Raw genomic sequence first — 13463 nt, 5'->3', positions numbered from 1 at the left:
GGTCTGGCAGGAGCATGGCCAGTTTCTCCTGGTTGCACTGTTGAGAGAATCACTGAATTAAAGGGCAGGGGTTTCAGTGGGGAGACTGTAGGTGTGTCTGTCTCTCTGTTGGGGGGGCATATCTCCACCACTGCCTTTCCCACCAAGTGGCAGGCTGTCTATATGTAAAGATACCGGCAGTCACGGTGATGTAACTTACGTAGGCATTCTGGTGGCCAGTGGGTGAGTATAATGAGAGCAGGTGGGGGTAGGAGAGTGAATAATGTGCTACTATTGTTTTTTAAAGAAATCTCAACTTGATAGATGTTCAATCCTGGCAGCTATTGTAAATTTCCTAAGCTATCTTTTTAAAAAAACAAAAAAGGCTAGAAATATTTTTTTAAATGAAAGCTTTGTGTAGATCCTATATCACTTTAAAGGTTCAACCATCATTAGACCCAGTGGGGATGGATCAGAGTTTTCAAAGGTTCAGAGTTTCACATTACATAACTCCAAAATGAACCATCCAACATTCCTTAAAATACTAGTTCTCCTTGGGCTCGCTTGCACTACCAAGCTGTACTGCATTCGAGCCCTGTTGCGAACAATTGAGGCAGCTCACATGATACTGACCAGGACTTTCCAGTCACAGGAGCACAGAACAATTCATGTTCAGCATCGTGTCAGATAATTGTGATGGAATGCTGCGGGTTTAATCATGATTCGCTCACAAGATGCTGAAGGTGGCAACATTTTGTAGTGTGGACCAATCCCTCAGCAATGACTGAATAATACCAATGTGGAGTTTCTGGGCTGAGGCCAAGATTTTTCAACATGATTAGTGATTTTGGGGTGCCTCCATTTTCGTTACTGTCCAGCTTGACACACCTTGAAGGGGCATGATTTTCAGAAAGTGCGCGTCCACCCTCTGAAAACCGGGGCCCTTCAAGGAGCCTTTAGTTGGGCACCCAAAACCACAACTCATTTTTGAAAATCTTGGCCCAAATCATGTTTGAAATGACATTTCATACACACGAGAAGACTTTTCCAAAAGCAAAATAACCCTCTTGTTTTTTCAAACTTGCATCTCCAAGGCACCTTGTTGGACAGAACCCAGCCTTCAACAGAAAAAGTAAAAAGTTCTTCTCTGTCTAGAGAAGAGAACATGCATGAGAAAATTAGTCTGGAAAACCAGTGATTTAATGAAGTGAAAAGAGCGATCAAAATCAAGCTTCTAATAGAAAGTTAGTCTTTATACCATAGATCTATAATTTACCAGCAAACTAGAGCTCCAATATTCTTTATAGGCCAGCCTTCGAATGATATACATAAATGCACATAGTACTAGCTAAATCGCCAATCATAATACATATCACAGAGTTGTCCATCATAAATGTAGGAAGGGGATCATTCAATGTCCCAAGATAGTAAAATATGGACTAATGGCCAATATCTGAGGAAGGCAGAAGTGTAAAATAGACCCGGGGGGAGAGGGAGGAATTAAGATAATTTGAGCAGTGAAATAGATTGTCAAAGCAGATCTTCAAAGGAGGCACCCTCCCTACAGATGATCTAAGATAGAATAATAATAAGGCACTTCTGGGAATGCTGCAAAATGCAGAGGGCCAGAGGGGATGACTCAACTAGCCTTTGCTGGGCCTACTTTCTAGGACCACTAATCTGCTATTTCTGTGGTTTCCCAGTGACTTTATTATAGCGTAAGGCAGAGGTGGCCAGCCTGTAGCTCGGGAGCCACATGCGGCTCTTCAGAAGTTAATATGCGGCTCCTTGTATAGGCACCGACTCCGGGGCTGAAGCTACAGGCGCCAACTTTCCAGTGTGCCAGGGGGTGCTCACTGCTCAACCCCTGGCTCTGCCGCAGGCCCTGTCCCCACTCCACCCCTTCCTGTCTCCTCCCCTGAGCCTGCAGTGCCCTCGCTTCTCCCCCTCGCCTCCCCAGAGCCTCCTGCATGCTACAAAACAGCTGATCGGGAGGTGCGGGCAGGGAGGAGGAGGCGCTGATCGGCGGGGCTGCCAGTGGGCAGGAAGTGCTGCTGGGGGGCTGCTGACGTATTACTGTGGCTCTTTGGCAATGTACATTGGTAAATTCTGGCTCCTTCTCAGGCTCAGGTTGGCCACTCCGATGTAAGGTTTGATCTTCGCATTAGTCTAAGCACAGAACTGTGCACAACACAGTGGTTTGGGGAGTTGTAGAAGCCTCTTGTTTTTTGTATTTGGTTTACATGGATTTGTGAAGATGCCAGTGCTGTACAAAATATTTCTATTTCCAATATTATCAGGCTGCCCCTTTGCAGCACCACCACCATTCTCTTTTTAAAATACATGTAGGTAAGCATAAGAGTGAACAGGCAGAGGGTGTGTGACCATCTGATAGACCATCCGCTTTGTGATTTCCTAACAGGTCACGCAGATGGACCAAAAGCTCGATGACATCCTGAGCAGTCTCCAAACTCAATTTGGCACTCAGCCGCAAGCGCAGACATCAACCCCAGCCACCCCAACTGGTAGACGTTTTCGGTCATCCTTGGATTCCCCGCCTATGAACCGGAAAATGTAAAAGCAGCAGGATACCACGCGGTCACCTTCTCCTTCTTTCAAGTATAGTTACAGTACTTTTATTATTGATGTCTGGAACTTCTGCATTCGTCATTGGTTGAAGTTAAATATTCTGCAGCAGTCTGTTAAATTAAAAAAAGCCCCCATGTGTACAAACCCACAAACTTTTGCACCCAATATCTTAGCAATTATGGGAGAATCCATGTCAGCTTGTGGGATGCTGATAGTGCCGTAGTATAGGCGGACTGTACCCATACACACACAGAGAGCACACTGTTAAAGTGAGAATCCCATAACAGGGTAGAACAACTCTCATTCATAGGTGAAACGAAAGAGGATTGCCTTTTTGGCATTCACTCTTCTGTTCACACTAGTTTAATGCATGCAGCATGCTCAAGCAGGGGAGGGGGCCATCATTTGAACATGAAACAAATGGAAATCAGTGAACAGGAAAATTAAACAGCATGTTTTGAAGTAAAGACTTCAACCAAGCAGCGAGGATCATGAAAGGGGCAGATTTATCTGCTAGTGTGAATGACAAAGTAAAGACAACAGGCTACTGATTAAAAATATGAAAGTATACAGAGGCTGGTTGACATGCGAAAGACTGAAGCAAGACCTCAGCTAATTAAAGCAAAGCGTTTGCCAATGAGACGAGATGCACGTTGGAACAGACAGAAATGAGAGATAAAATCTGCTTCGGGTAAAAGCACAAGAACATTTTAATAGCTATCAGCTGCACTGATGACTGTTATCCAGAATGTTCTCACTGTTTTACTTTCATTCAGTGACGATTATTTACTCCAGTTGCCTTATTTTTAATATATGAAACCTGTATAATAACGAGATGCATAAAAACATGCAAAGCCCAGTTTGAATGACTGAACTAACCCTGTACAGCCGCAGTGCTGCCAGCGTGATTTTGAATGACAATGTTTTGAAAAAACAAATGCACATACACTGTAGATGAAAGCTAGTCTTTATTTAAATAAAGTGCTGTATATAACAATGCTGCGTTTTCATGTAATTTGATTGTAAATTGAGTACAGATGCTGGCTGAAGTATTGTTTCTGTGAAATGCTAATGATGTGTACAATTACCCGTGTAAGAAAATGTATCTTCTCTTGCACATCAGCCAAGCAATAATATTGCTGAATATGTAAATAATAACCGTAAATAAAAAGGTATATTGCTATTTACTACGGCCTTTTTTATATTTGCCCTGATGTTTTGTGGTAAGTACAGTCAACCTAATTCAGAAGAAGCCAAAACCAAACCAAGATCTTTGAACCCTGTCTCAGCTTGCAGTGAGGGGTAGGATAGCCTACTGAACTAGGAATGGCAGTAGGAGCTAAGAACTCCTGAGATCTAATCCTGGCTGTGACCGTAGGAACATCCAGAGGGCCCAGGGCTCCCCAGTATGTAGCAGTGAGTATCAGCTGGCCTGACCGACTCAGTGTACCCCAACTCACTTTTGTCATCATCTGTATCTAAACGGTGTCATGTAAGGTATCATATGCAAACTGGCAACATGCTGGTCAACATTATTGTGTGGTATACGTACAGGTGGTGTATGAAAACTTATAAATGTGTGCTGGCAATATGTTCTTCAAGTGTGTCTGGCAGGCAGGCAAAGGAATGTGGTTCCACCTGCTTGAATATATCTCCAGTGTAACTTGAGCAAGGAGAGACAATGAAATTACGTTTGTATGCCAGGTAGACAAAGCCATCAGGCAAACAAGTATGGAGGATGGTCACTTAATGAGGGATGGAAGCTGCAGCTCCAGGAAACCTTCCTGCTTCCTGAAATAAGGTCATTGACCTTTGGAAGATATAAGCAGAGAGAGAGAGAGAGACATTTTGGCATTCTTCACCTGAAAAGTCAAAGGGTATGTCTACACTGCAATAAAAAACCTGTGGCTGACCCGAGTCAGCTGATTCAGGTTCATGGGGCTTGGTTCTGTGAGGCTATAAAATTGCATTTTAAATGTTTTGGCTGGAGCCCAGGCTCTGGAACCAGGAGCACTGGAACAGGGGGGCCAGAGGGCCATGGCCCCATCACTTTTAAAAGTGGGAAGGCTATTCCCTTCCACATTTTACTGGCCATAAGTGTGAGTGACGGGGGGAGGGGGCGAAGAGGAGTGAACAGGGGGCGGGTCTGGGGGAGGAGAGGCGGTGCAGGAGTGGGGCCTTGGGGAAAGGGCGGCGTGAGGGCGGGGCCGTGTGGAGAAGGGGCGGCGTGGGGGTGAGACCTCAGGGGGAGGATGATGCAGCACAGGGGGCGGGCCCACGGTTTAGCTGCCTGTGGCCCCCCACCTTTAGGACACTTCCGCCACTCCTGTTTGGGACCCTCCCCTCTCACAGGCTCTTGGAGCCTGGGCTCCAGCCTGAGCTCAAATAGCTGGACTGCAATTTTATACCCGCAGAACTGAGCCCCATGAACCCAAGTCAGCTGGTCTGGGCCAGCCAAAGATGTTTTATTGCAATGGAGGCAGACCCAGAGAAACAAAGCACTCTGAGCTCTGTGTTGGATTCTGACTAAGAACTGGCCAGCCATGCTGGAAAAACAACTGTGGTGAGAAACTTACTTTGAACAAAATACTCTAGTTTGTTAAGTTAGGTTTTAGTCTTAGAAGCATTGTTTGTTTGTTTGTTACTTTGGTTTGTTTGTAACCATTTCTCTCCCAACTCCTTCTATCACTTGGGACCTTCCTTGGGTGTCGCGGCAATAGCTGTTCTTTGTTAATAAACGTACGCTTGTTTTATTACATAGCCATCCCAGTGCAGTCTTTCAAACTGAAAAGTGAAATCCTCAGCCAAGCTAATAAGCTGGGGCTGTTGGCTCTTTAAAGGAGCAGCAAACACATAAGGCTTTGTGAGTGTTTCGGTGGGAGGGACTGGACACTACAGGGGAAACTTGGGGCTGGAAGCGCGGTTGGTGTCACCCTGCAAGGAGTAACCCAGCTGGGGTGAGACTATTGTGCTGTGAGCACGTGGCTGGTCTCAGGGCTCTGAGACGCAGCTCCACAGCACAGAGGCATCCAGGGTTACAGGGCAGGTGGTGACACAACGCCTTACTGATCTGGGTTGAACCCCAAAGCATCCCACTGACTCTGCTACTGATTCACTCTGTGATCTTGAGCTAGATGTTTAGGCCCAGGTCTTCACAGGAATTGAGGCACCTAACAACAGTTGTTTTCAGTGAGGATCTGGGCCTTCACCTGTGAATTTGTCTGTAAAAAAAGGGATTCACTTTATTTATTATTTGTTTGGCAGGCCCCCAAAGTGGTGGACACTTAACAGAACAGACAGAAGATACAATGCCTGCCCTGAAGCACTTACAAACACACTTCCGTAGCTCACGGTATGGAGTGCTGATGTTCCAAACCTATATAGGTGCCTCAGGAGGTGTGGAGGATCAAGTGAGTCTACAGTACTTTGACCATGTAAACTGCTACGGAAGTAAAATACAGCCTTGCATATCAACATGTAGCTGGGAACACGAAGTTCACTGGCATAATCAAAGGTCTGAATGAATGGGGGTTGCTGAGACCAGAGATCTGCAGAGTTAGGGATTGATCCTATGAGGTGCTAAGTGCCTTCCACTCCCGCTGATGTCCACGGGCATTGAGGATGCTCAGCCCTTCCCAGGGGGCATTCTGTGCCTTGCAAGATTAGGCCATCAATAAACAAATGACCATTTTAAAGCAGTCAAATCAGGCACTAATCACCTATCCCTTTGAAACTCTTTTCCAGATTTGTGTGTCTGGGAATTCAGGCTTGGAAAGAGCACTCTCAGGCTGATTCCAGTCTGTGGACTGGAGGCGCTTCTAACACACAGCACTAATGACATGTGAGAGGCAATGAAAAAAGAAATGTGCTTTTAATTAAATCAGCTGATGAGCCACTATTCTGCTTGGGCTGATTACGGTGGAGAATTACTGAGCACTACCAAATACAGCCTGCAACATGGGAAAATGGTAATTAATCACTGTCAGAGAAGTGCCGAGCTGCAGCTGACTATCAGGCAGAATTGTGAGTTTCAGAGAGATATCAGTGATAGCCCTTAGTGCTTTCTACCTAATTCACTTGGACCTGGTCTCTGCTTTCCAATGTGCTCTATTGTGCCACCAACAAGGAGACTGTCTCCTTCACACTCTATTTCCCCCAGTAGTCAGAAAGGAAAAGAGAGCAGACATCACTAGAGGGGCTCATGGATTTTGCTTCTGAACCCAAACACTGCAGCAAATCTAAAGGCGGGCAAGATGAAATTTCCTTCCTGGGAAATACCAAATGTTTGTCATTGGCATCCCTTATTGTTTCCATTACTAGTCATTAATAACAACCCTATTTTACTTATTAATGCGACACCTGCAAAGGTGGTCAGGGCAAAGTACAACACAATAAAGCTCTTTACTAAAATATACTCATTATAATAACATTTTTATCCTATGAAACTTAAAATAAATGTAATTGGTCCAATATGCAGGGGGTAAAAAAGGAGGGATGGAGGAGAGGGAGAAAGAAAAGAGTCATCAACGTGAGGCCAAGAGTGATAATTTGAAAAAACATTGGATGAAAAGAAATTGAAAACACAGAAATATAAAAATGTAGGGCTGGGCGGGACCTTGGGAGGTCATCTAGCCCATTCCCCAGCACAAATGTAGGACCTAGTATACCTAAACTATCCCTGACAGGTGTTTGTCCAACCTGTTCTTAAAAACCTCTGACGATGGGTATTCCCCCATCTCTTTTGGTAACCTATTCCAGTGCTTCACTATCTTTCTAGCTATCCTAAATCTCCCTTGCTGCAGATTAAACCAATTACTTCTTGTCCTTCCTTCAGTGGACATGAAGAACAACTGATCACTGTCCTCTTGGTAACAGCCCTTCTCATATGTAAAGACTGTTATCAGGGTCCCCACTCAGACTCCTTTTCTCAAGAGCAGATTGTCTAAAACGCCTATTATATTTGTGGCTCTCCTCCTGTTAGTACACTCCAGAATGATGAGTCTTTTTGGCAATCAAATCACATTGTTGACTCGTATTCAACTTGTGATCCACTATAAGTCCCAGCTCCTGTTCAGCAATACTACTGCCTAGCCCAGGGGTCAGCAACCTTTCAGAAGTGGTGTGCCGAGTCTTCATTTATTCACTCTAATTTAAGGTTTCGCGTGCCAGTAATATTTTAATGTTTTTAGAAGGTCTCTTTCTATAAGTATATAATATATAACTAAACTATTGTTGTATGTAAAGTAAATAAGGTTTTTAAAATGTTTAAGACGCTTCATTTAAAATTAAATTAAAATACAGAGCCCTCCGGACGGATGGCCAGGACCCAGGCAGTGTGAGTGCTACTGAAAATCAGCTCGCGTGCCGAAGGCGGCACACATGCCATAGGTTGCCTACCCCTGCCCTAGCCAGTTATTCCCATTTTGTATTTGTGCATTTGATTTTTCCTTCCTAAGTGTAGTACTTTGATCTTTATTGAATTGCATCTTGTTGATTACAGACCAATTCTCCAATTGATCATGGTCCTTTTGAATTCTAATCCTGTCCTCCAAAGTGCTTGAAACCCCTCCCAGCCTTGTGTCATATGCAATTTTTATAAGCATACTCTCCACTCTTATCCAATTCCTTAATGATGTTCCAGTATATCATAGTAATGAGATTTATTGTATTGTCATTAAAAATGTGTGTGTGTGTGTGTGTATGTCTTTTTTTAAAAGCAAAATGTTTTGAAACTGTTTTCAAGGTGTAATATGTTCCACAACCTAAACCAAGCACAGCAAAAGCACAATCACTTACTAATATAAGGTGCAGTAGTAGGAGACCTAAAAGGAGGCGGAGGTATGACCCCAGACACCTCTCATCAGGACAAGTCTCAAAGAGGAAGTCGTAAGTGTAGCCAGCACCTTCGCCACTAAGGGAGTTAAAAACCAGCTATCACTCATCCCACTGCTTTGGCAGCAGCCACTGTGGAGGATGCAGGGTGGATATAATGTGCTCAAAAATGTTTAAACTAGTGAGCAAATGTGCTTATTGCTGCATTCTGAATAAGCTACAAGTGACCAAGAAACCCTGCCATTTGGACTGCTGCAGAATGCACTGAACTGACTGAGTCTTGAGGACACTGGGACAGGTAGCATAGCCTGTGCAATTTGCACCACTGCAAAAAACACTTTCGCAACTTATGTGGAAAGGTAAGTTTAGCCAGCTGGAGACCTGGAGGAGGGCAGCCTCTATCCAGCAGAAAAATTGAGCTGAGGGTTGAGGAAAAGGCAGCTTCAGTGCTTCTAGTTGGCAATATTACCCGAGAACTCCTCGAAGCAGAGAATGAACATGCAGAGACCATGGGGAAAAGTTATATGGTGGCATATCATCAGCATATTGATTCTATCCTGTGTCTAGGAAATGATCTTGCCAAGAGGTCTCATCTATTCCTTGAGCAACCTAGAACATCATCAGACATTCTAGCATCAAGGTATGCTTTCCTGAGGTCTGAACCAACCCTCCCTGCTTTAGGATGGTCAGTCCCCCTTCCTTTTCCTAAGCAAGATATCAACAAACCCGTCATTTATGCCATCACTGCTACATCATTTTAAACAAACCAAAATGAAAAAAAGCATAAGAATTATGGGAGATGAGCCTCAGGAAACTCAGAAATCTATGGAGAACTCTTGCTGTCATAAGGCCCCAATGAACCAGCCATAAGCTGATCTAGCCTATCAGTGAAGAACGTCGCACGTATGTTAGGTGAACCACTGAAGGTACAGCTAACAGGAGAAGGAAGCCTGGTTTGATCAGCCTACACATTACCCAAAACAGCTGGCTGGTTCCTTGCAATAACTATGCCAGAACAAGTAACATCACTTACTACTTGTGTGCACCTGCATGAATACTTGCACAGAAGAAGATAAGATTCTATATGGTTCACCAGCCGTCTTCTTTCAGTTCTGACTCTTTAAGCTGCCTGAGATCAATACTAATCTGTGGAACCTCCAAGGAACAAGACAACAGAGAGAGATCATAGGGAAGCCAAGAATCTCCCTAACAGCTGTTGGTAACTCTTGATGAGTTGTTTGATACCCTAGTTGAAAGATCATGAGCTGAGGTCTTGACCAAATCTTCAAGTTCTCTAATGATACCAATAATATGCCTTTAAGATGAAGTGGATGAAGGCATGGCTGTGGTTCCTAGGAGGAATTCTGCCTGGCCAGGATTCTTCCTGTCAACACTTTCATAGGAAAGTGTTCTTCATCCAGACATCTGGGGAATAGGGACGTTGCAATCCTTAAGCGCTGATCTCATGTTTTTCATATTAACATCGCCATACAGGGAGTTCAGCACTCACATTACAAAACCTATTGTAGCCAAAAGGATACATTTGGCTAAGTTCATCCCCATTGTAACTCCTCTGACTTCAGAGGAATGATACACCAGTGGTGAATGTGATTCACTTAAACTCCTTGCACTCTGCTCCCAGGCCTGATATAGCCTCATCTTGTCTTGTCAGTCCTGAACAAAGGATTAGATTTTGCAATTAAGAACACCCTGATAAGTAGAGCAATGAAGCTGAGGATACATAATACTTCAGTGGTCAGTATGGTGACCTATGGGACCGAAATACGGCCTCTCATGGCTAAGATAGAAAAGAAGTTGGACATCATTGAGATGATACATCTCCAAATGAGCAGAAACATCCAATGGTATGAATTCAAGTCGAATGAGGAGATCCATTTTCTGACTAAAGAGGTCCCACTCTCCTGAACCATTGCCCAATGCTCTCTAAGGTGGTATAGTCTGCCAACTTCCCTGTGGAAATCATCTGTGACTTTGACCCTGTGAAAGCAGGATGGAAAAGATCCTTCAGAAGACCTAAAACACAAGGGCTGGATGGCGTCAAGAGACACCAGTCCATCACAAGCGTTCCAACCTGTAACATGCCAGATTTGACTCAAGACAAATCTTCCATCATGGAAACAGCATAGCACATTCAGTATCTTCTACAGTGTCCAGCTGGCAGCATGAGAACTAACCAGCTAAGCTCCCTTGAAACCACAGTATCATAGAGTACACCAGGAATGGATGTAATGAAATTGTTAAACCGCTGTGTCAAAAGAATATCAGAATACAAGAAATCAAGCAATATTGTGTTTCTTTCCAAAAAGGTAACAAGGATCTTCCCCTCTCAGATTGCAACATGAAGCTTCATGCTGTCCTCCTGCATTACAAAAGTCTACACCAATCAAAAGAAGATTTTCTACTTTCCTTTAATTCATGCATGGCAACTTGCAGGACAAAGGGAGGAAAGGTGGGAATCTAGGGCATCTTTCAATCTGTTGTCAGGTTATGATGATGCAAGATGTTCAGAAGCCTTGGGGGATTGCGTTCCTATTTCCATAATACACAGTCAGTCGTATTTTCATAAGCAGATTTTATCTGGAAATGTATACGAACATCTTTAACTCCTATATTTTCAGTGAGCTGAATTAAAGTTCCACATATGATAAAACTACATCTTGGGTGAAATGTGAGTTCTTCCCATTCTCATTATCAAGGCTTCTCATTCTTAAAGAGGATGCTACTGTGCCCTCTGAAATAAATGAGATGGATCATAGGTCAGAGAGCTTCTGTCTAGTCAAAACACTCTATCCATCTCTTGACAAGTACAAAGGAATAGCAAGTGAGCTAATTCATACTGGAGAAAGAATTGCCATCCACGGTGGGTGTTCTTTAGATAAACCATTTGATTTGGCTACTGCTGTAGATTTTCCACACACCTATGCTCTTCATTTTTCACCAGAGGATGCTCTGCATCCTGTATGGAGTTCCTGTCTTCCCCAACTTTAACTCTTTCATTTCATGAGTGAGGCAGAACATATAAAAATCACACCCATGTATATTGCACACCAAACCAGAGCCCTACCACTAGAATAGCGGGACAGGAGCCATCTGCATGCTTCTAACCAGTAGTTCATAGACTTCCTAAATGATAATATCTAAGAGAATATTTTATATTTGGGGGATAGCATCCCATCTGCTGGAAGGGAACTGTGCTTTTCAGATTTGCGTAAAAGACTGCAGCTAAGTTTTGTGGAAAGCTGTGATATATAAATCATTAAATCACTTGTTCTAGCTTAGACAAAACTCAACCAGCTAATTCAAACCACCACGTGTTACCCTGCGTCTACACTAAGGAGGTCAGGATTAGCTAGCAAATGTTAATGAACCCCAGCCTGAACTCGATCACTTTCCCTAGTCAAGATAAAGCCAAAGGGAGTCAGCACCCAGCTCCCATTGACAAAGCTGTCATCTCCTTTGAAAATCCCAGCCTAAACCGCTGAGTAAATGGAAAGACGTGTACTAATGGACCACATTAGATGCTCTCCCAGGAAATGTGATCTGCTTGCAGCATCCTGCTCTTGATGATTTGCCATACTTCACTGTTCCCTGTTTCCCACTGAACAGAGCAAGCTTTTAACCTCCTGAGACAATCGAGCTCTGGGCTGTGTTTGTGTTATTGGTGCTGGGGGTGTTCTCTCACTCTCTGTCAGACATTAAACAGTGTCTCTCAAACATAAAAGAGCAAAATTGCAAAGAACATCTTCTCTGAAATGAGCTTTTTTGCCAAAATACTCATTATGATTCGTTAGTCCTTATTATGGTTTACAGTGGCTCCCGGGTGACTGCAAAAGTACAATGTCTCTGCTTAGATTACGGCTCTACACTAGTGTATCTCGGGGTTTGGATTTGACCTGTGGGGCTTGTGAACTGAATGTTAACTCATCGTCTTGATGTTATTTGATCTCCTCTTGGGGAGAATAAGGCTGGGAAGGGAGGGACTCGCTGTAAGCGTTAAAAAAAAGAGGATTTTGAACTCTGTGATTAATGTAAATGCTGTATATAGCCTCTTCAAACAGACTCACAAGGATTTCTTTTTGTTTAACAATACAATCGTGTTTTTTAAATGATGTATGCTAGACATTTGTCTGAACCATTTCCTTAACTTTGGAGAAAATTATTTTTTAAAAATCTCTCCCTCGCTTATTATTTCTAAGTGTAACATTGATCCTGCCTCTCCATTTCCCTGCCTGGTTCTATTTTGTATTTTCAATCTATCTCATATCGTGGTGTGGGTGTAGGTGGGGGGGAGTTCTTTGAAACTCTACAAAACAAAATATTTCTGAATGAACATGAGTCTACCAAACACTGGTATGAATTACAGGCAGCAGTATTGTTCATTCCTCTGCCAATGATGGCAGTACAATAAATACTATTTTCACTTTCTTGCTTTGTTTGGGAGCTGGTCTGGGTGATCAAGGAGGGCTGGTTATAGCTCCTGTGACACAGATCATTTTGCCCCTAATTCTTAGGTCTAACCAAGCTGTGAACTGCATGACACTTTTGTACTCTCCCAAACCTGGAGGGGCGGGGACTGCTGGGGGTCATTTGTGCCATCCACAACTTAGAGCAGCCTCAGAGCTATTCTAAATTACACCAGCAGATAGCAGCCCTCAAGGATCTATTGCATAAGCCACTCCAACTCTGCCCTCTAGCTAAGCTCCTAGCCACTGTCCCGACAAGCCCTCTATACTGGGGGCTGCATTACCAAGGTATTTCCCCACACTGACATAATCCTCAACAACTGCCCAGTTAGGCCAGCTTTACAGCTCCTTTCAGAGAATTAAAAAGGGGCTGTATCGGGCGGCAAGAGCTGGCCCATAGACTCTAAAGCCTGTTCCAGTCAGTAATCCCACCTCTGTATCCAAGAAAAGCATTTAAGGAGAATCACTGTCAAGGGAAGAGCGGAAGTCTACTTAGATAAACAGTCCACTGGTCCTTGGTGCACAATTAAATTTTCGTTGAAGGGTTCAGAGGTTAGTTTGGTGAAGGAACCGTGGTCA

General features: G+C 43.7%; 1 protein-coding gene across 1 annotated transcript in view; it reads left to right on the top strand.

Moving 5' to 3' along the window:
- Window positions 1–3755, top strand: part of LOC128831200 (potassium voltage-gated channel subfamily KQT member 1-like) — a 740744-nt gene extending 736989 nt beyond the window's left edge. The window contains exon 17 of the mRNA XM_054017484.1: window positions 2402–3755. Coding sequence (XP_053873459.1) covers window positions 2402–2557 — 156 coding nt within the window. The 3' untranslated portion in view covers window positions 2558–3755. The remainder of the gene's footprint in view (window positions 1–2401) is intronic.
- Window positions 3756–13463: the final 9708 nt, after the last annotated feature.

This window comes from Malaclemys terrapin, chromosome 1 (genome assembly GCF_027887155.1).
Source record: "Malaclemys terrapin pileata isolate rMalTer1 chromosome 1, rMalTer1.hap1, whole genome shotgun sequence".
Taxonomy (NCBI): Eukaryota; Metazoa; Chordata; order Testudines; family Emydidae; genus Malaclemys; species Malaclemys terrapin.
The sequence above is the reverse complement of the archived record's forward strand: the minus strand, read 5'-3'. Positions and strand labels throughout refer to the sequence as shown.